The 23,186-nt window shown below is 41.9% G+C and overlaps 1 protein-coding gene across 2 annotated transcripts in view; it reads left to right on the top strand.

Moving 5' to 3' along the window:
• The window catches only part of IGF1R (insulin like growth factor 1 receptor), a 190,619-nt gene that overhangs the window by 158,600 nt on the left and 8,833 nt on the right, over window positions 1-23,186 (top strand). For both annotated transcript variants that reach the window (XM_068409751.1, XM_068409752.1), the window contains 10 exons: window positions 1,701-1,987; window positions 3,496-3,632; window positions 3,969-4,128; window positions 5,215-5,320; window positions 6,723-6,793; window positions 9,074-9,303; window positions 9,608-9,718; window positions 10,819-10,978; window positions 13,232-13,361; window positions 17,919-18,053. In XM_068409751.1, coding sequence (XP_068265852.1) covers window positions 1,701-1,987; window positions 3,496-3,632; window positions 3,969-4,128; window positions 5,215-5,320; window positions 6,723-6,793; window positions 9,074-9,303; window positions 9,608-9,718; window positions 10,819-10,978; window positions 13,232-13,361; window positions 17,919-18,053 — 1,527 coding nt within the window. The remainder of the gene's footprint in view (window positions 1-1,700; window positions 1,988-3,495; window positions 3,633-3,968; window positions 4,129-5,214; window positions 5,321-6,722; window positions 6,794-9,073; window positions 9,304-9,607; window positions 9,719-10,818; window positions 10,979-13,231; window positions 13,362-17,918; window positions 18,054-23,186) is intronic.

Raw genomic sequence — 23,186 nt, 5'->3', positions numbered from 1 at the left:
TGCTTTTAGCAGTTCAAAAGTTTGTTCTTTCCACTGAGTTAAAGCAGTAAACGAATACTCACCCTAAGCAAGGTGAATAGCGTTAGTAACTTCCATAAATACCAGTGTGGAGGAGGCGCAAGTGCTTACATCTCCTGTGAAATTCCCCCGTACCCCACTGACAAGTTACAACATTCACTTGTATGTTGCTCAAAACAATTTCTTGGTAACTTAGGGATTTTCTTCCTCGTCTTTGTTTATTTCTGTGCTGTGGTTTACATGGCATCTGAGAGTGTCAAAACGACTGCTCAAGACATAGTAAAAGGATTTTGAAAAATTCTGCAGTGAACTCCTAAAAAAAAATTTCATCCAACCGCTGCCAGCAGATTTCAAAACCAAGTCAGCCTGTTTTTGGCTCTCGCTGCAGCGTGCTGTTCTGTGGCTGAATGTACTAAGACGGTATATTTGACAGCGAATTAACTTCTCCTGTTGAGTCATCTTTCTTCCTGTTGTGTGTTTGAGCGAGGCCTTACTGGCCTGATTTGAAACTCGCTTTGTGAGAGAAATGTGTTAGACCTCACCTCTGTCCCTGATAACCGTTGCACTGCCCAGGTGCTAAATGGGCACTGCCTACGTGATTTCAGGTGGGAAAGGATTCAAGCCCAAACTGTTTTTGTAGTGTGGCTCTTCTTACATTCTTCCTTAACTCCTGTGGTGCATTGCTTCCCAGGAGTGAGCAGTCCTGCAGTCTTGGGAGACGCGGAGAGCAGGAGCTGGAGAAGCCAGCTTGCCCTCTGTAGTTAGTGCTCCTGTGCACAACAGCCTTGGATCTGACACAAGACCAAGTGACAAGTCTAACGTTTAGCAATCGTGGGTTCATTAACTAATACCATCCAAATGTTTGTAAGAGTATTTTCATATTGACGCTTGTGCTGATACTCAGGCCTGTCCACAACAACAGTTTCTTAGACTTGAGAAAGTAGGAGTGTTGCTGTAAATCCTCAAGCTTTTAACTCTGCATAAATTTACAGATGCCTGTAAAGCAAAGTTTCTCAGTGAACTCTTTGCTACACACAATATCAGTGCTGTGTTTTCTCATATAGGAAGTTTGTTCCTTTGCAGAGCTTTTGTTTGGGTGAGAGAAGTAGATACACACAAATTAGTGGTGGTTAACATTCCTGGTTTTCAGCTGCCTTCCAAGGTTTCTTTTCTCAGTGCAATACATTCAAAGTTCTGTAATTTCATTGCAACTGGAAAGAAATTTAAGCCTGCAGAGAGTTACCTTTGCTAATCCAGCAAACTTCTAAACATTTTTTTTCTCCTAACCTAAAAGGTTTTCAACCTTTAACATCTGATTTTTATTTTAAGCGTCAACATTACTGTCATTAAATACAAATCTAGGTTGCTTATTGAATAACCATGAAGCAATTTTTGCTATTTGGTTTATTGTGTGAGGTCAGAAGTTTGCACATTTATCTCGGGGCACAGTGTGAGCTTCAGAGTTTTGATTGGTTTCTGATCAAAGGAAAGAGTAATAGGATGCGCTGACATGCTGCAGGTTCAGATTAAGAGGAAGCTTTCTTCTTGTTTTGCCATTTCCTTTATTTAGGTTTTTTAATAGCAGAGTTATGTATTTTATTGGGTTTTTTTTTCCCAGAGCTGAAGGAAAAGTGGTGTTTCTCTAAAGAGACCTTTTCTATACCTGTCTATCTGCTCCACAGACCCGATCGGAAGCGGAGGGACGTGTTCCGAATCGCAAATGCCACTTTGGCCACTCGAAACAGGAACGCGACTGGGACAGATCACTTCACCAATGTTTCTGATGCAGAGGAGAGTGAGGTGGAGTACCCGTTCTTTGAGACCAAAGTGGATGGCAAGGAGAGAACTGTGATCTCCCATCTCCAGCCTTTTACTCTTTACCGCATTGATATTCACAGCTGCAACCATGAAGCTGACACGCTTGGTTGTAGCGCTTCCAACTTTGTCTTTGCAAGAACCATGCCTTCAGGTATGCTCGCACAAGTATAAAGCTTTGTTTTATTTTTTGGAGAGAGAGCAATCTCAGGGAGGACAAACCCTCCAAAACAGGTAGAAAAACATTGGTGTAGAATAAAAAAATCGGATGCAAGAAAATTAATTGGAACTATATAAAACTTTGTTACACTAGTTTAGTGTCCTTGACTGGTCTCTCGTGTGTACTGAGACCAGTCACAGTGATCTGGAGAGTCAGTCCTGTGATCTGGAGAAAGGTAGAAGCGTGTGCATTGAGCACTGAGATAATTATGAGAGAATCCGTTTCCCAGTGATATAGGTGAGACCTACAGATGTGGTGGGTTGAAAGGTTTTATTCTTCAGTTCCCTGTGTGCTGAATGGAGACAGGGCACCATTGCTCTGCTAATGTTTAGTTTTGCTGTGTTCCCTCTGAACTGTTTGCAGATGTTAGAGTTTTGCTGGTGGGAATGTTTGCCAAATGTTTCTTCTGTCACAGAATGACTGTGCATTTGTCCAGCCTGGAAACAGGAGGAGTACTGTGTTGCTTTGTGCCCAATCACCGGCATCTAGAGTACTTCAAATAGGAAGCATTGAATGCTGTACTCATGTTTGGGACTTTTACAGATTGTACTTCTTCCGAGAAGAATAGAGATGATTTTAGTGTAAGCTCATATGCATCCAGCAAAGAGCTTCTGCCTCCAGCAGATGTCTGGGAATATTTGATGCAGAATGATAGCAATTTTGTTTTGTTTCTGGAAGGAAAGACTGTCATAATCCAGATCCAGCTGTGTCAGTAAAAAAGCAAAAAGTATTGCTTATTTCAAGGAAATAAGGAAATATATGAGATCAGGGAAAAGGAAATAAGCGTTCCCAGATTTTCAGTGCGTGGCTCTGAAAATGAAAGGCTAAAGAATTCTGTTTTCTTCTAAACTTAACAACTGTATTTTTGAAAAAGTGACCTTTTTTTTCTTTGACTGAAACGGTCTTCATACTCCTGTGAAGTTTTGAGTAAAACACATAAAATTATCAAGAATGAAATAGAAATTCCTGCTGAGACTCCGTTTTAAACTGTGACAGTTTTCCTAAAACTGGATGTTTTAGGAAAGGGATGTCAGAGGGTCAGATCTTATGTGTTTACAGCCATTTCCAGCCAGGTTGCTGTTTACAGCTGGGAATAGCTGTCTGCACTGTTCTGGTGTAGTAGAAAGCTTGGAAGGAAGAACCAGATGCTGATAAACAGGCTCTTAGGCACGCAGAGAGAGCACAGCGACTGACACAGAGCCCGTACCTGGTGAAGCTGTACACACCGCACTGTTTTTCTGGCAATCAGCAGTTCAGACTCTGTTAGTCTCTCCAACAGGCCCCTGACCAATGCATTTTGTTCTCTGGATCTTTGAATAGCACTTACTGTGATGCTTTGATACCTAAAGAATAGTATGAACCTTCTGTTTTCCTCTATTGTTGTGTAAGTTCCTGTTTCAGTAATAGGTGCTCTTCTCACATCGCTTGTAAATGTTTTACAGAGGGAGCAGATAACATTCCAGGAACGGTATCATGGGAAGCAAAAGAAGAAAATACCGTCTACCTGAAGTGGTTAGAGCCTTCAAATCCAAACGGGCTGATACTAATGTATGAAATCAAATATGGGCAGCATGGAGAGGTGAGGATTTGGTGTTTATCTGTTAAGAGTTACTGCTTGTAACTCTAATTCATACACAAAATGGGATCTTTCTTAACATGCTTCTGTGCAGTGCTGCAGACCAAAGGTAGAAACTGTGATTTCAAACTCCCAGCACCAACCAGCATGCCATTCCTTTGTTTCATCTACTTTGACAGTTTTTGAATTCCACATATCTCCTTAAGGTGTTTGAAGAAAAACTGATCAGTTGGGGCTTTTAATTATAAAAATTAGCTTATCCTGCAGCCATAGTGTTTTCTCAAGAATGAAGGAATGTGTAGATATTAACATGAACTGTAAATTGCTTTTTTCTTTTAGGAGAAGCGGGAATGTGTTTCCAGACAGGAATACAAGAAGCTTGGAGGAGCTAAACTAACTCATCTGAACCCTGGGAACTATTCTGCTAGAGTTCAGGCCACTTCATTAGCTGGAAATGGGTCATGGACTGAGCCAGTCTCTTTCTATGTGCAACCCAAATGTAAGATGAATGTTTGTTGGCTGTGTCAGACCGGGGGGCTATTGCCTTTTTAATAATTCCTGATGTTTACTTATGTAACTGGGTGCATGAGCCTCTTGCCTGTACTTTGAATACTACTCTAATTTGCTGATGCTTCTTTGGGAACTCTTCTCTGTTGCACTTTTTGGCAAGTGTTGACAACCAGGAGGTGTGTCTGAGGTGTAGTCCTTTTCTTGCATGCATTCTATATATGTAAGAGGTGCAACCAGGTAGAACCAGGTGGTGGGTGTGTAGAACACACTGCTGTGGCTTCCTGTGGTGTACAGCTCTGTTGGGAGTGTAATGTTAGCCGTAACAACATGGAGCTGGATTGTACAAAACCTGTGGCAATAAGGCAAACCTGCTTTAAATTGCAGAATAGTACAAGAAACGAATCATTTATTAGATTTCTGGCTGGCAGGTTTTTTAAATATCAAGATGCTTTTTCATATGACCTGTTCCCAGTGACATTTGATAAAGACAGCATCCTGGTGAAAGGGTGATGCTGGTCCTACAATGGGAGTAATTTATGCTTTGGAAGAACACCACTGTAGTGTCCACAGAGACCTTCTCAAGAACTTCTGTATTTAGTTGTGGAGCAGATGTATCCACAGAAAACTGGAACTCCATCTTTTATTCCTTTTGTGGTTTTCTAATTGCTGGACTTTGAAGAACTTGAAATAGAGCAGCGTGTGCATATTCTGAATATAAGTATAAGCAATTGCAAGGTGAACAAGGTGAAGAAAAGGTAGAAAAGAGGTGAATGCACAAGTGAACAATTACATATATTGTTCACTAAGGAATGCAAGTCCTTAAGCATAACTTGTGAAAACAAACCCCAGACAGACACTGTTCTGTACAAAATTAATACTTTTCACTGTCTGTTTTCTTGTTCCGCTCATCTGCAGTCAGGGAGTGTTTCTGAGTACATTTTTCCACATCAGACAAGAAAATGAGTATTTTTGATTTCTTCCCTGTATGGAAATATACTGAGTGGGTTTTGAATGTTTCTTTGTTAATGGAGATTTTATAGAAACCCTGATACAATTGTTTTCTTGTTGGTTGCAGCAGCAAACTATGGAAACTTCCTGCACTTGATAATTGTGCTCCCTGTTGCTTTCCTGCTCATCATTGGGGGATTACTGATAATGCTGTACGTCTTTAACAAAAAAAGGTGAGTTGTATGTGCTTGTGGTTAAAACTGCAGGCGGGGAATATTTATTTTCAAACCTGTGCCCATAGAGCAAGCTAGAAATTAAAAAGGGAAATGGCATTCAGAGGACTTGAGAAGCTAAAGTCGATTCTGTCTTGTTGGTGTGTGAAAGGAGGTGGTTTAGAGTTACCAGCAAGCATGTGGCTGCTGCTTGAGATATGAAGAGGCTTTTTATTACAGTATCATGTTTGAGAGGGAAGAGGAAGGCTTGTCAGGAACATACCCGCTGGGACAATGATGGCAGACACTGAACCTATATAATCAGAAGATTTGACGGAAATAGGGGTCAATGTAAGTCAGGAAAACTTAGTTCTATTTAGGTTAATTTGATTTATTACAAATTCTAGAGGTTTTTTGAAGTCTTTACATTCACTTAAAAAATTACGTCCTGGACAGAGCAGTCTAGGGGACTGTTCTGTTGATTTGTTTTCCTCAGTTTTGTGGTTTTTTTTGTAACTAGTGATTTATTTTTTTTGTTTCATTGAAATACATAATGGGAACTTAATAGAAGTCAGTGCAAATGTTCAGCCTTGCGACTTTATAGGTATGGAGGTTTTTTATTATACTCATATAAATTATGCTCATTGAGTATCCCATTATTTCCAGCTCTAATTCATTTGTGTGCAGACAGTAGTACCAGTTCTCAAGCACTCCAGAAAAGGCTTTGTATCTAGTGAAGTGTACAGCACCTGCTTGGCTTTCCCTTGGGCTCTCCTAGGTGAAATGCCTGATAACTCATCCTTCTTTTAAACTGTTGTTCTAGCTCACAAGAATGCTTTGTCTTTGATTTTCTGAGGTCTGACTGGTAATTTTATTGCTACAGCCTGCCTTCTGCAGGAGCTCTCATACTGCTGAACACATATGTTTTATTCTGAAAATCACCCCAGTAAAATTGGGCGGGTGGGGTGTGTTAAAATAAAATAATAGAAACACTTATGAAATAGTTGAGTGGAATTCCCCATTAAAAACAATCTTGTCCTTTGTTAGATCACTTCTCTCCCACAGTAGGGCAGATGATGTTCAAGTATGTTCTTAGCCCCAGGTCTCCTGGGTGTATCACCATACAGCTGCCTTTCTTAAAGGAAGTTTACCCAGCAGTTAGATGTACCTTGTGTTTACACTTTTCTGGTGCTGATTTGGTACAGAGAAGACTGCAGATTTCCTGGGAAAGCTATTCTGGGCTGTTTTCCCATTGATTGTGTGAGGCAGAATAAGAACTTGGTTTGTCCCCTTTGTGTGAAGAGCTTGCCTCATACAGCAAATAGTATTCTGTGGTTGAGCAAACAGTGGAAAAGCTGTAGAAGAGGTGATCTGAAATGTACTTAGGTTTAAAGATTAAAAAAGAAAAAAAATATTTCAACAGGAACAGTGACAGACTGGGCAATGGAGTGCTTTATGCTTCTGTGAACCCCGAGTACTTCAGTGCTTCAGATGGTAAGTGTGACCTTACGCTTCTGGTGCTCTTACTTTCATATATTCTCTTTGTGTCTGACTTTGAAAGGTGTGAAACTCTAAAAGGGATGTTGCAAAGCTGCTTTCTCTCTTCGTTTTATTAGCACAGCCATGGAATCCATCATTGGTAATAGGTAAATGTCACCTGTCTATTGAAACTGGGGAGTTTTTGAAATTTTTCCTGTATTTTATTCAGCTGAGGCAAGCTTTGGGTGCGTTAGCTTAACTTTCAGATTATTATCTACCCATCCAGTGGTGTTTTCACTGGAATGAAGGAAGAATTCATGAATTTGTCGTCTTTCATGTTTGCCCTTTTAAGCCCTATTCTGACCTATCGGAACAAACCCACTGCTTGTTTCTATGTACTTCTCACGTGGAAAATAGTACCACTTACAAAAAACAATACTGTTTCCTCACTTCCCATCCCAATAATACTCTCCAACAACTTTTCACAGTTAGAGAAAGAGAAAAGCAATATTGTAGGCTTCCAGACATATCACATGCAGAAATTTTGTGTTAAAATGGACATGGATGTTTAATTTAATCCATATTTGTTTCTCTTAATATGGAGTGTAGATAAGCCCTTTTTTAATCTAGCTGGCAAAACATTTTTTTAAAGCTAGTTTCAAACTGATGTAATGTATTTGTGACTGATGCATGTATTTGGTGTTGACAGTATTTAGAGGTATTAGACTGTGGCAGTGTTTAGATCCCAGCTGGTGTATTTGTGTTGAGTGCTCTGCTAACAGAGTGAAATAACTGTCATTGTAAAGTCAGATGGGGGGTTTTGGGGGGCATCTAATTTCTTACAATTTTCTGTGGGAGACACAGGGTGGGTAATGCTCAAGTGTTTAAAACCATCCAGGAAACAAAAATTCTTTAAAACAAAATTGCTGTTCCTAGAACAGCGTGCTTTTTTTGGTTTTGCTTTCTGTATGTTGTCTGTATTGTTTTCCTGTGCTTCACTGTCGCAGGAGGTTACACCTACTAATGGTGTAGATGAACTTCTTGCCAGTTCTTGTGTTGGCTGTCCCTGAGCAGCAGCAGGAGCTGAATGAGCTTGGCAGTCCTGGGATCCTCATCTCTGCATCTCCAGAAAGCCCCTGTGCTGCGATTGCTGTGGCATAGAGAACCCTGGAAATTCAGCTTTCTGGCTAAATGAATTGCTTTAAAAAAGAATAAAATACAAAAAGCAACTATGTTCCTACTGGAACCCTACTTGCTAGATAATTAATTTATTTACACACACACACACAGAGGTGTGGTTGTCTGTAACAAGCATGTGCCCACACTGTACAGATCATGTATGTGTGGAGCTCTTCAAGTGCAGGAGGAAATCAGAACATCAGACAGATTTCCCAGAGGCATCAGTTCTTCTGTTTATGGTTTAGTTTGGTGCTACTGGTGTAGACTTCTTGCTGGAATAGTGTTTCCAAAAGCTCCCAGGAGGCTGATGGGTTGAGCCAGAGTGGCAGCGGACTATTTTACCGTTATTTTTTGTAGCAGCACCATTAGGGTTAAAGGTCTCTCAATGTTCACGCTATAATCCTCTATTTTTGTATTGTGTCATTTCACCCATCCAGAGCCTGTGACACAACTGTCCCCTCCTTTGGTGACTGATAGGCAGCAGCATCACTGACTACTCAGATGTCTTCTTGCCTGAGGCAGTCCTCCGTCCTGGCAGTCACCTTCTGAGATCTCTCTTCTGCCTCAGATCAAAGACTTGCAGCAGCAAGTTCAGCCTTTACTGGTGCAACAGTTTGTGTGCAAGTGATCAGAACAGTTTCATGCAAAGAGCCTACTAGATCAGAGAGTCTGTTTCCCTCTAGTCATAAAATCAATCTGTTAATAGACAATACAGCAGACACTAAATTGATACAGATGATCAAGTATGTTTGATGCTGTCTGGAAGAATTAGAAAACCAAGGATCCCAAGAAAAGCTCGAGCCTAGAGTATTGATTCAAGCCTCTTCCCACCCTGCATTTGTGCTTTGAGGTTCCTTATTTCTATCCCGTTATGTCAGCACCATAGTGAGGCCACTTCAGATCCATCTATACATTTCTTCAAGATTTATTTGTATGCCAAGCATCTGCCTATCTGTATGGGAAAGACTGTGGACTATTTGCATACATCATGCAAGGTCTCAGCATTGTCTAGTGTTTTTTACAGTAAAAATATTTGGGCAGTTGGTATCGTAAAGCAGTGAGTGATCACACCACTGGCAGAAGTGGAGCATCATGGCTTGTTCTTTCTCCCCGTAGTGTATGTTCCAGACGAATGGGAGGTGCCCCGTGAGAAGATCACCATGTGTCGGGAGCTTGGGCAAGGCTCCTTTGGAATGGTGTACGAGGGAATAGCCAAGGGAGTGGTGAAGGATGAGCCAGAGACCAGGGTGGCCATCAAGACTGTCAATGAGTCTGCAAGCATGCGTGAGAGGATAGAGTTCTTAAATGAGGCCTCGGTGATGAAGGAGTTCAATTGTCACCACGTGGTAAGTCATGAAAATGTAACAAGGCTGTGATTCATACAGCTGTGGTGCTGTGTGAGGGTGCACCCAGCATGAGGGTGTCCAGGGCACGGCTTCACTGACTGAAGCGGGAACTTGGGATTTTAGCTTCAGCTCTGCGCAGCTTTATAACGTTATTGTGAAAGAGGAGTCAGAGTGGAACCAAATCTACTTTCAGACCTTTCTCACAGGTTCAAGGGTGTTCAGGGCTACATATCGATGTGAATAAATGATTACTACAGTTCAATTAGCTGTATTTGTGACTGAATGTTTGTTTTTCTTCTTCAAGGTTCGGCTGCTTGGTGTTGTTTCTCAGGGCCAGCCTACGCTGGTTATCATGGAGCTGATGACACGTGGAGACCTCAAAAGTTACCTGAGATCGTTGAGGCCAGACACAGAGGTGAGTCATGAGTTGCCGGGTGGTTTTTTATTTCTTCAGTTAGAATCATGTTGAATGAAACAGCATCACGTTGGAAGCAGCAGGCAATTAGCCTTTCTTGCCTTTCTCCTTAAGCTCTAAAAAAATCCCACGAGCTGCTCTGTGGTCTGCAACACCTTCTTTCATGAGGTAGCTATTGCAAATAGCCCAGTGTACTGCATGGAATAGGTCCCTCCTTGTATTACTGAGTCCTGTTTTTCAGATTTGAATTAAATCTCTTGTCTAATCTGATTTCTCATTAAGATGTTAAACAAAAAATTGGCTAGTTGAAGCATGCCTGTTAGGATAATGGCTTCATGTTGTATGTCCTGCCTGTTGCCTCTGCTGGAAAGTAAAAATCTAATATCTTAACTAATGTGCGTACTCCAATATGTAGGCCATCAGTGTAACAGCTAAAATTGCCACATGTGATACAGGGTCTGAAGGATAAAGCTGACACATAGGTCACTTGCCACTGAAATCATAGTAGACAATGTAGAAAATGAGCTCAGCAGCTTTTGCCCTTGATCTTGAAATTCTGATGTGAGTAACTTAAAGGAACAGAACATGAGCACAATATGTGCACAAGAGAATGAATATGGTGTAAATGGAGGGCATTGCATGTGGCAAGAGCAGATTGCTCGTGTGATTGGGTACAGAAAATAACCATACTGAATCCAGGATTCAGAAAATACCTGCAGGACTATGGACTAAGGGCTTGACTAGCATTTATGATTAATAAGGTTTCAAATTATCCATCCAGAAGGATGGACATTTAAACTCCATAGGTGTAAGATAACATCCTTACACCAAAAAGTCTTTCGGGCTTGTATTCCCTAAAATAGAAAGGCCTAAAAGAGCTATGTGGGAGTTCTGTTTGTAACCCAGCTTGATATGGCCAGTTTTCCTACTAAGCAGATGCTATGGTGTACATAATCATGAGTTTCTATTTAGCCTGGATCACGTCAGGCTGAATTGTGATAATAGGATTTTAATTTAAAAAAAATATGTGGTATGTTAGTTTCATGTAGAAATACTTCTTTTTTCCCCCCCCCTTGTTTTGTCGTCTTAATCTTGCTCAGAATAATCCTGGCCAGGCACCTCCAACTCTGAAGAAGATGATTCAGATGGCAGGAGAGATTGCTGATGGGATGGCATACCTCAACGCCAACAAGTTTGTCCACAGAGATCTTGCTGCGAGAAACTGCATGGTGGCAGAAGACTTCACAGTGAAAATTGGAGGTGCGCTTTCTTGACTTCTACACAAATGAAAAACGTCATCCTGAAAAATCAGCATCTTAGAAGGCATTTTGATTTTTTGAAAGCTGTTTGAAAGACCTTTTAAAATTTAGCTCTACTTGAAATTTCTGCAGAATGAAATATATTCCTTATGAAGGCTTGCTGTGATTTAAGACCTGTGAGCAAGTCGACATTGAATTGAAACTCTTGGAATACCTCTACTTGCTGTTGTTCCAGTGAGGAAATCTTACAGCATGTGGGTTTCTAGTGAAGCAGTGATTTGAGGTGCAGATGCTGCAGACATCTGGGTGGATGGCGTAGTTATCACTGATGTGTCATTTGCTTTTCTGTTAATGCGCAAAAATAATTCCACCTCCTGTTTATTGATTCAAGAATAAGAATTTTGGGATTATTTTAAAGCATATCTGATTTGGAAGTGGAATCTAAGGGTTGACTTCAGCTGGATGGTTTCCAGTCTGAACTGGAGTTCTGCTTTCCAGACAACAGAATGGCTTTTCCTCTGCTCTGCTGTTAGAACACCACTTTTTTTTCCCTTCACCATCCCTCCAAAATAGTGTCAGATGAGTTTTTTCAGACTTCTCTCCAGAGAGGGTGATCTTAAGCTTTTGGCTGTTTTTGAGTTGTGCATATTAAAATAACATGTATATCACAGCCTTCTGCTGTAGGAAACGAATTCTTTTTCTCTGAGCTTAACTCAGCTATTTTGATAATTTGTGTAAGTAATCCTGTCATTTGGGAGAAAGAAAAAATGATTTCATTTTGAGTCAGTTAATTAGGAAATAAGATCTTTGGGGGATTTTGTGCGTTTTGTGCAGGTTCGGGAGAAGTCAGTGTGAATTCTTCCCATTCCTGTTTTCTCCCTCCTCCTCCCCCCACCGGCATGTTTTACAATTCTTTGAACTGAAGATGGTGCGTTTCTTCCCTTTAACATGGTACATCGTTACCCCGAAAGCGTCTTGGGAAATATGCTGCACTGCTCTCATGTACCAGTACTGAAAATCCCTGCATGTAGAAACAGTTTAGGAGCATCTTGACTGGAACACGCCAACTCAGACTGTTTAGATCTCAGAGGAAGAGCTTTATGCTACACTGTCCTGTGCTCGTTGCGTATCTGTTCCTTATTTGCATTACATTTTTAAAGAACTTTCCGTTCAGCCAGGATAGTCACCCGAGTGTGTGGGAGTGATGGAATAGCTGCACAGATGGGCTTTTTAGTCATCATCACTGAGGGTACCAGTGTCCCTAGCAGACAAGGAACGAGAATGATCAGTGGTTGGTTTCTAATGCAAGTCATAGACAGGTAAAAATGACTGTGAGAACTGGAGGAATTCTGTCTTCTTTGCACTCCACTTTTCCCCAGAAAAATAAGAGGCAACTACAGGTCTGTATTGATAAGATGGATTTTGCCCTGTGTCTGCTGCGTTAGCAGACAGTGGTTAATATTAGTAAGAGATTTGATGCCACCTGATTTATTAACTTTTTGGTTAGTGTCTGAAAACACAGTAACTGGATTAAATAGGCTAGTCCAAGACCCAGCAGCTTTGTGTGCGTCAGGCTGATTGTACAGAAAAAAAAAAATCTGGACTAAGTCTGAGTTACAGTCAGGGAATGAGCATTCTGAGATCCAGGTCTTGCCAATGTTTACGTATTTACGGCTAAGGACATGCCTATAACCCAAAGTATGTCTTTAATATGGGTCTGTGTTCGTCATAAATGAATAGCCTAATCCTCTGTAGCATTTGAGATGGAATATTTTACAAGAACTGGAAATTACCTTTGGAAGGAGGAAAAAAAAAAAAGACAGAAGCATTTCCCTCAACATGTGAGATTCTTTAATTAAAAACAATAGTATTAAGTACTAAAGGAGCCCTTTACACTATTAAGAAGAAAAGAAAATCATTGAATTTAGAGAGTTAGTGAATTGTTTGGCCTTCAGAAGAACTAGCTTACTGCAAGGCTGCAGCATAAATCCTGGAACTTTTCATATTAATATATTTAAATCATTCAGACTACTCACTCACTGAAGTCAGTGGTAAAAATGTCTGTTGGTTTCATTGGGAGGGAAGCTAAGCAGCCCTAAGGCAGCAGGTAAAGCACCTGCAAAGTGAAGTGTCATGGTAACAGACTGCAGATTCTTTGCACCAAACTGTGGTTCTCTACTGGCTACAATGGCTTGTCCTAAGGGGAAATGTTCATCATTTTATCATGCAAACTCAAAACATTTCTACCTTCTAGATTTTGGCATGACAAGAGATATCTACGAGACAGATTATTATCGTAAAGGAGGGAAGGGTTTGCTGCCTGTCCGCTGGATGTCCCCAGAATCACTGAAAGATGGAGTCTTCACAACGCACTCCGATGTCTGGTAACAAAAAAGGGGCTCTGAAAAACTTTTAGCCCCTCTTCTTTCTAGCCTCTTTTCTTGTTTTAGTAGACTTAACTAAGTATACTGCTTCTCCTGTCTCTTCAAAGGTAGCTCTCTTTTTCCACTGTGAAGCATTCTGCCTTATATTTCATATTTCCATTGCAAAACCAAGAACCTGTGAGGTTAAATTCTCCGAGAGCAGAATTAAATGGATTTCTGCAACTGGAGGTGGTGGCATGTTTCCTGCTGTGGGTTGTAAAGTCAGCTGTGCAGTGAAAAACATTACCTTCACCTGGAAGAGCAAGTTGTCATTTTTCAAATTGCCCTCCTTCAAGAAAAGCATTAAAAGTTGCAAAGAATATAGAAAGGTTCACAGTGCTGACCTGCTCTTCTATCAAAACCTTCTGTGTAAATACTTCCACTTTCCCGCAGACCGTTTGTGTACACTAGCAGGTTTTTTCTTGAGAGCTCTCCCTTGTGCATACCCTTCTCCATTTAGAGCTTTGTTTGCTTGTTTTATATACCACAAGATGCAGAAATAGGTTTTTCTTTAAAAGTACATTGCCTATTGCTGTATCTGTGAAGTTATTAATAGAGGCATTCAGGAAATGTCAAAATATACTTCTTGAAAGAAATAATACTCTGGAGCAATTCCCCACCCCCCCCAAATTTTGCAGATAGGTAGAGAGGACTTGGCAGAAGATGAACATGTACTGGCAAAACCTCTACTCTGTCTTTTATGGTTTCTCTGCCTTCCTAAGAAGATGTTTTTACTGCTGATCTGTTACAGAATTGGCAGCTGATTGCCTCCAAATGTCTAGAAGTCAGTAGGAATGGTATTCTAGTAGTAAACTGCATTTTCTTTAAACAGCTTGAGGATTTTGGAGTCATTGGACTGTAGTCTACAGCACCAGCTTTGAGTGAAAGGCTCATAAGAGGAATTACGTTGCAAGTGAAAAAGTGAAGTGCCAGAATGTTGCTTAAATTTTTTTGCATGTGTCTAGTATAACTTATTTATGAATTCAGTAACCCTCAAACTTGGAAACAGATGAAAATAACCACTTTGAGTTGAAGGGGAAGCCCTGTATCAGCCATTTATCTAATGGAACAGGGCAGGCATGCTTTTGGCAGTCCCCCTGCAGTAAAAGAATTTTGGGACTTGTAATGGCTTCACAAAGCAGACAGAAATTTGGAGTATATCACTAGAAAATCCCCAGATGTAGAACTGAACGAGCCTGGAGTGAAGAGCTGGCAGACCTGCCCCTTCTTACTGCACATCAGCAACTTCTGAGTCCAGCCATCAGCTCCAGCCACCGTATCAAGAGCGGGCTGTGGTGGATCAGGTGTTCAGCCTCGGTGACGTGCTGCACTTGTTCCCTACACGCTTTCCTTTTAGCCTGTAACTGCTAAGTGACATTATTGTTTAAACATAACTCAAATTCCAAACAAAAAAACCCCACAGATGTGACGCCTGATCACGCGTCAGAAGTAAATCAGTACTTGAGTTGCTGCAGGATGTACGTGAGTTCTCCCTTCAACGTCAACAAGATCTGGCGCTCATCGGTCATTCAGCCCAAAGCAGGGCTGAGCAAACAATGCTGCAGTTCATCAGCAGGACAGTCTGAGTGAAATATCCTAGCCTGAAGTCTCAGCAAGGAAAGTAGCTTACTGATTGTAAGGTTGGAAAACTGAGGAGGAGGAGGAGGAAAATCTGACAGATTTTTACTTGAAAGCAGAGAGAGGAAAAGATTGCTTTAGGGCTTTACGGAGAGGAGGTCCACAGCTCTGATCACTATTTCAGACAGTTCCTCCTTGGGATGGTTTGTCATCTTAATTGTTAGAAGTGACTTATTCTGAAATTTGGTTCACATAGGTATACTATGTTGAGGTACAGAAAAACTGGTTCAACATGAGGAATGTGCTGTTTGTGCAGAACGCGTATACATTTGCGTTTGGCACATGTACCCACAGCTATGGATTCAGAAATCTCAATCTGAATTCCCAATGTAGTGGAGCTTGACTTATCGCTGTCAAGTCTGTTTACTTGATCTGCTTGTGGCTAAAAGGATCATTCCAGTGTACTTCTCAATAACTTTTGAGACCAAACTATACATTGAAGGTCTCTTCATGCCAGGAAAAATTACCTGACTCCTTGTATTGATTCAGATTTTGAAGTTGCTTCATGTAAACCGTGTAGCTGTTTTGGGGGCCATTTCTTTTCATCAAACAGTAAAAAATGTTGAGATAGTTTTTCCTGCCTTTTTGGTAGGATATTGTGACATCTGGTTCCGTGTTCTTCGAGATAAGTTTTAGAAGCCAAAATGTCAAAAAGACAAAACTCTGTGAGTGGTCTGAGTCCAAGATTTACAAGCTGTAAGGTGAAATGGCAAACTGCAAACAGAGTGTCCGGAGGTTTTGAAGGGTGGAGCTTTATTTTAGCAATTCAATCTTTTATTGCTTTTCAGACTGAAGAATGAGGTAATTAGACAAGACTGGTTTTATTGTAGTTAGGGAAGGAGAACATTTTAAAATTAATGTAATATTCTTCAGGGTGAGGGTGTATTTCTATAAATAAGTCTTCACCATCTTGCATTCTCTCAGAGCTGGTGGTTGCCTTGAAGGAGCAACGTAAGTTTATTTGTTATGATAATATGACTAGTAGGTGCGCAAGAGTTGTTCTCATTATTCCTGCAGTGATCAAAGTAGCTTCAAAGGCACCAAAATGTTGAATTGACCCTCTGTCCCTGCCTCCCCTGAAAGGCAAACAATTGCAAGTCTGTTTGTGGCTTCTGGCTCCAGATGCAAACCATTTGAGATGCAGGGGATAACTGAAAGATAAAACCACTCTACCATAACCAGCTAATAATACTGGACTCCTGTTTTCACAACAATACCCTATTGAAACTGCACTTTTTTTCTCTAAGCTTGACTCAGCATTTTAGCCAGAGAGGACAAGACAGCATCTAGATTTTCTTTCTTTGCACAGCAGCTCTAAAAGTGGGTGACTCTTCGGTGCAGGGCAGACACTTTGAGCCATGTCTGCTCAATAAACTAATTTTAAATGGAGGTATTTTTAGAAAGTGTCAATACTTACGTCCACACTACCCAATTACATAACTATGCTTATGTTTCTTCGCCAGTAATTAATTCCTATTATTAGACAGACTTCTTCTGTCACTTCTGCTGTCCTTTGTAGTTAGTTCGAAGGAGCTAGAAGCTGTTTCAAGAACATAGTTACATACATGTTGCAAAAGGGGTAACGGAGTTTCTCCTGGGGGCTTAAATGTTTTGCTGCTGAAGAAGCAAATTAGGGTCTTGGTACAAGAAGCTGGAGAACATTCACATTTCTTCCATGTCTTTTTCAAAAATGGGTTTTGTTGCTTGCTGCTGTGAGTCGAGTGCCTTGATCCTTACTTTGCACCTTTGACTTGTGGAAGAAACCAAAGCAGAGAGAGAAATGGAAAGTATTACCCAAGAAGTGTTTTTTGTGCCTGGGGAATAGAGATTGGTTTGTTTGCTGCTTTTAGTGGGAAGACAGATGAGATGCTCAGGTGTGGTGGTGTGCATTTGCTGTCCAGCTCTCGGCTTGCTAGAGCAGTAAGGGAAACATGCAGCTTTTCAATCAGATTTGTGTGACCCAGGTACTTCTGATGAAAAGCAGCTTGCACTGGAATGAAAGCTTACAGCTCTGCGTTATTGCCTTCTCAGCTGCTGTCAGGAGTACCTGGGACATGTCACATGAAGATTGTGAATTTAGTTTTTTAAATGTACAGTTTTTCTTTCTATCTCTGTGGCTTGAGGGGAGGGCTTGTTGAACTCACTTTAAATAACCAGTCTCTGTGACTTCTCCACCTGCTTAGAAGGTTTTATTCCCCGCACTCAGCCACATACAGTTCTTTTTGCAGACTTCAGTGATCAGGTGTCTGTCCAGCTGGAGGTCCTCTGTACAGGAAGCACAGAGATAGGAACAGAATTGTAAAAATTTTTTTGTTTTCCTTACCTGCATCTTTCCTTTTCCCCTCTCCACTATTTTTGCCATCTCACAGTGTGCCTAAAGTCTGAACTCAAAGCCATTGGAAAGCGAGATGAGATGCAAGCTGATTCTCCAGCAAGCTCACAGCTTAAATCTCCTCTGCGTTAGGAGGCTTCTGGTCAATGCAGTGAGCTCTTGGTGGCTTTTTTACTGATTGACCTGTACAGAACCAGTGTAACCAAGTAATGTTGGACCACTGAATGATGATAATCATAACCAGCTCTGAGCTGTAGATTATGGTGTGAAAAATGGAGATGTAATATTACCAGTGTTTTCTTACAGAGGTCATGCTGAGGAGTCATTCAGAACTGGGAGCCTGTTTCTCACCATTGAGTAGAGGTGTTTGAAGTCAGCAGGCTGTTGTGCTGGGTGATGTGGCTATCACCATAGCTGCATACTTTCTGAGCAATTGGAATTTTTTGGTAAAAGAAAATACCCATAGACACCTACCTGCTCAGCATCATCTAAGAAGAATATCCTTGTAAAGATTGCTCGGCTTTCTAAAGTTCTGATTTGTTTTCCAGGTCTTTCGGTGTTGTACTTTGGGAGATCGCAACGTTAGCAGAGCAGCCGTACCAAGGCATGACCAATGAACAAGTGCTCCGCTTTGTGATGGAAGGAGGTCTGCTGGAAAAACCAGACAATTGTCCTGATATGCTGTAAGTGTCAACAGTTACAGCTGTTCTCAGTGCACACGTTATTCTTCCTGATCCCTTCAGTGTCTGCTTCTGCCCCATCTACCACAGGAGGGGTTATTAAAGAGTGATGAGTAATGTGAGGTGCTGCCTGAACAGTCTCTGTCAATCTAGTGTTTTATAGTAGTTAGACATACCAGAAAAGAATTAGGAAGAATTTCTTTTCAGAAAGGGTCATTAGACATGGGAAGGGGCTGCCCAGGGAGGTGGTGGAGTCACCATCTCTAGAGGTGTTTAAGAAAAGACTGGACATGGCACTTAGTGCCATGGTCTAGTTGACATGGTGGTGTCAGGGCAATGGTTGGACTCGATGATCCCAGAGGTCTCTTCCAACCTGATTGATTCTGTGATTATATAAAACAACTTTGCTTGTGGCCAGAATCTCACTGTGAGCCATCTCCTCTGATAAGGAAGCAAAACCCAATCTTTGTGTTCCTGAATAAAATTAGACTTAATAAAAGCTCATAAGCGACATTTGCTACAGCAGAAGACACTGTGCCTTGTGCCATCTTGTCTCTTCTGCTTAAAGTAATTCTGTTGAGCATAAAGAGAAAAAAGAGCATAGGACGAGCTGAAAGGTATTGTGCATAAACTCTGTGGAACTCAACTTTTTAGCTCAGCATAGAGATAAATGAATGTATCGTTCCTTTGTCTGAAGCAGCGTTGGATCTGCTGTTTCAGTCACAGTGCTCATCGCGTCGAGAGAAACAAATCTCCCCTGCTAACATTTCCTTTCCTGCAAGCACAGAAAGAAGGCAGAAAAAACTTTGCCCACCCCTAGAATCAATACAAAGCCTTGCAGCAGAGGAGGGTGTGCTGCAGTTTTTAGCTTTACATTGTTGAAATACCTCTGCTGGCTTTTGTGTACAGCAGTTTCAGTTGTTCCGACTTCACTACTTTGATATACTTCCCAAACTGGCTTTTGGGAAGGGAAATACTGCGTCTTGCAGTTATTGAAATTTGTTGGAGGCCCACAGAAGGGATACAATCACTTAAGGGCCTCAGCTGCTTGGGATTCTTAGGAAAAGAGCTTTTTTGGCTGGGGCGCAGGCTGTGGTTTCAGATGACAGGCAGTGGTGTTTTGTTGTTTGAGGGGGGTGGGTGGTATATGCAGGGGGAGGTGTAGCTGCCATGTGATTCCTCCGTTTCACATTCTTTCCCTTCCATGATGCTGTGGAGAATTTCTGGCAGGCAGATTGACTGGAGATTGTTTAACATGGTCAGAGCTGTGTAATGGAAGGGGGAGTGGGCAGAAATTGGGGAAGAACAGGGTGTGTGAAGGGGTCAGCTCCCCGAGTCCGTAGGAAAAAAAGTACCTCTACTGTGAGAACAAACTCAGCAAGAGATTCAGCATTTAGAAATTCCCCATTAACCTGGGGCATGTGTGGTATGAACAGGGGGACAGGAAGGGAGTCACAGCAAGAAGCTCTCTTCACTGCAGCCCACCTGGCCCGTTCCCCTTCCTCTTCCTCCCCAGAGATACTCCTCTGCTTGCTGCCTGTTGCTACTGGATGAATCCACTTTCAGGGTAACTGGCTTGTGAGCTGGGAGAATTTGGGCACTGTCTGACAGAGCGAACCTTTGCACCTGTGTGTAACAGCAAAGGCCTTTTTTGTGCTGATTTTAACGAAGAAGCTGTTTACACATCAGTTATGGTGTTGGGGAGGTGCAGAATAAAAAAGAAATCTTCCTTTGAATTTAGCCACTTCTCTCCATCAGAACAAGGAACAGGGCTGAACTCAGAACTAAGGCACATCCAGTTTAGTGGTGTCTTTTTTTTTTTTGGTGGTATAGTTGTGTATAAAACATCCTGATTCTGTCCAAAATGCCAAAAAAAAACCCCAAACAAACCAGAATGTATTGACCTTAGAAGCTTATTGTGACTTGCTGTAGCTCCCTTTCAGCTTGTTTTGTCGTTGTGTGAGGACAGACACCCAAGTGTGCTGAAATTCAAATAGGCTGTTGTAGGAGTAACAGTAGGGAGCTCCAGGAATAATCTCACCTTTATTCCATGCACATGCATTTGGCATTCAAAGAACCTATTTTGCTTTACTGTGGTGCTTTTTTCTTTGTGTGTTTTTGCTGCTTTCCCTGTCTTCCATCCTGTTTGCCCAGGATGCTGTAAAGATGCTGTGCAACACTCGGTAACCTGACAAACTGCTGCCAGTCTCGAACCTCACGTGTGTTGCTGCTGGCAGGCACGGAGACCTGGTCTGTAGGCAGTTCCTCTCCCCTCTCCAGCTGTCTGATAACCTGCTTCTCAGCACCAGACGCAACAAGAAAATTGCTGCATGGACAGAAAGGGGCTTGTGACAGCGTTGCAAAGAGCCTTGAAATTGCATATGGATCTGCCATGCATGCCCAGCACGTTTCAGGCAACTGCTTTTTCAAGCGCTTTATGAAACCTTTAGTAAAATAGGGGTCCTGTTCTTTGTGGAGGTTGCTAAAAGATTCTGTTTAAAGACAGGTTTCTTGGCATGTCTGTGCCAGTGGAAGGTGTGTTTTAGACAGCACAAATTCTTACTGGTGGAGCCTGACTGGTATGTGATACTTTTAATATTAACTCAAGATGTCCAGAAAGCAAAGTCCACCTGCTGCAGGGAAGCAAGAAGGAGAGCCAGGAACTACACTTCTGTGTATCTCATGTGGTAGGCTACAAATGCAGAGGTACTTTTTAAAAAAAAAAAAAATAGTTTGACTTGGAAACAACTGAAATTATGGGCAGAACAGGAATTTACCTTTCTGTAGAGAGAGGGGAGTATACTGATGTACAAAACCCTCCAGAACAGGTGGAGGAGGTAGACTGCTGTGGGGAAGCGTAGATGAGAATAGAGAGAAGAATCTTGCTGCAACTGTCACCAAATCTGTTATTTTTAACCTTGTAGATTATGTGAGTGTTGACACAGCCGTGCATGCTCCAGCCACGGGGCAGTAGTTTTCGTAAGGGCCTCTTGTTGCCCCCCCTGCATGAATGCTCCATGGCACAAGCAGTCGTGGACATTCCATCTCTCTTAAGACCCCAATGCTGGTAATGCTCATTAGTGGCTGTGCTTTGGTAACCCCTGGCAGCAGCGAGTCAGTGGCTTTTAGATGGATCAGAGACCAAGGACACTTGAAGAACTGGAGAGGTTCTGTTCTGCAGCTTCGTTGTATCAGGTGCTTGTGCAAAGGGGGATTTTATGGTGCCGTTGTGGTTCAGAGAGGTGGTAAATTCCTGTGAAAGGGCTAAGCACAAAGGGGACGGTATTTCTAGAGGCTTTTTACTCTTACGCAGGGTGAAACAAGACTCAGTTCTGTTTATGCTACACCCTCTTGGCATAGTTTGCATGGTTTTACAGACAGAACCATGCAGTAAGACAGATGGTTCAATAAGACGGTGCCAGGAGGAGCTTTGCTGTTTTTCTCCTCTTCCTGTGTAATAAATTATGTTTTTATGAACTACCATTGTTATGGCAGTGTTCATCAGGTGATGGCTGCGTGGCAAGAAGGTTTGCTACAGCTGAAGCTCTCAGACAGCGTGTTCCCATGAGGCTTTTAAAAGTTGTGGAGGCTGGAATTCCACTCTTGTTTTTGAAGCAAAATTGCTTCCCCCACATGTATTGTAGATGACTAGACTATTTACGCATTGCTGATTCTCCCTTTGTTCCTGGCGAGCACTCGGTTAGAAACCAGGGTCTGCTACGCAGAGGTAATGTCAGCGTGTAACAGCAGCAGAACAGGAGAGGTCTTTTCACCTTTCCCCACCAAATCAAGTCTGATGCAAAGCACAAACGCCCACTCAAGTGAAATGCAGCTTGTTTTTTACCGTCTCAGTGCAAAAAGTAACTCAGTTTCTCCTCAGTTCTTTGAGCAAAAGATGCATGGGCAAGACAATGACTGTTCCTCTGTCTCATGAAGATGCCTGCAACTTCCTTGAGCTCACTTGCCACCAGTCAGAAACATACTTTATAAAGCTGCTCAGGTTGTATTAACAGCCTGTACGTTCTTCCATTGTCTACTGGAAAGGGTTTTTTTGTTTAAGATAGTGTAAGCAAGGTCTTTGAACCCACAGAGTCAAAAAGAAAAAAAAAAATCCTTTTATGGGAACTCTGTAGGGTTTTTAAATCTGGCATGGCTTAAAAGAAACATCACATGTCCTTGTTTGTGCTGATGTCACATGCATTACTCCACTGCTTGTGGTATCTCCTTAGCGTTGCCCTTAGGCCTCAGGGCAGCGCGCCAGCGAATATCCAGTGTTCTTGGCTCCAGCTCACGCTTCTATTCAGGGACGCAGCAGTCAGCTGGAAAGGAAACAGCAATGAAGTAACAGAAATGGATTTTATATATTTATGTGTCAAGCTTTCCTCCCTGTTTGTGGGTGAGGGTATAGTGCAGTTTTATAGTTTGGCTTCACTTTCTCTATGAAAGACTTTTTAAAGACTCAAAAACAAGCGATAGTTTAACAGTGTTTATATGTCTACGTGCCTGTTACAATAGAGCATTGAGTACTCCCAGCACAGACTGGTTTTGCCAGCTTCTTTTTGGGTGTCACAAGGCCGTGTTGAGGTGGCTGACTTTTGTTCCTGCAGAGTTGTGCCAGCTGAGCTCTAACAGGAATATTTGTGACTTCCAACGCACTTCAGTTCAGATTGCTTTTGTTTTGGTTGAAGCACTCTCAGCAGTGTTTGCATCCCAAACACAGCAGCTTTCCATCTCTTTGCTGGTTCACATCATAGTGCACCCGATGAGGAGATGCAACGGTATTTCCTGAGGAACCAGTTTCTGGCGGAGGGGATGGCTTTGCTTTGGTTTTGTTTCAGACCGGGGTTCCCAGACACTCCAGACCCCGCTGTGGGCAGCGATGCACAGCCACAGGCTTTCAGAGTCCAGGGTTTTCCAGCTCGGTGACAGTCCTGTTGAAAGGTTTGTTCTAGAGCAGGGACTCTGGAGACATGAAGATATTACTCTGTGATGGACTTAGGTGGTATTCAGAAAAGGAGCGAATTTTTGTTTGGTTTTGTCTCTTTTTTTAATATTAAAAAAAAAAATCATTCCACACACTGGTGCAGAGATCTCGTAAGCTGCTGCCAGGGCATAAGGCAGTGAGGGCTAATTAAA

Source organism: Nyctibius grandis, chromosome 11 (genome assembly GCF_013368605.1).
Source record: "Nyctibius grandis isolate bNycGra1 chromosome 11, bNycGra1.pri, whole genome shotgun sequence".
Lineage (NCBI taxonomy): Eukaryota > Metazoa > Chordata > Aves > Nyctibiiformes > Nyctibiidae > Nyctibius > Nyctibius grandis.
Note: the sequence above shows the minus strand (reverse complement) of the source record. Positions and strands in the feature narration are given on the sequence as shown.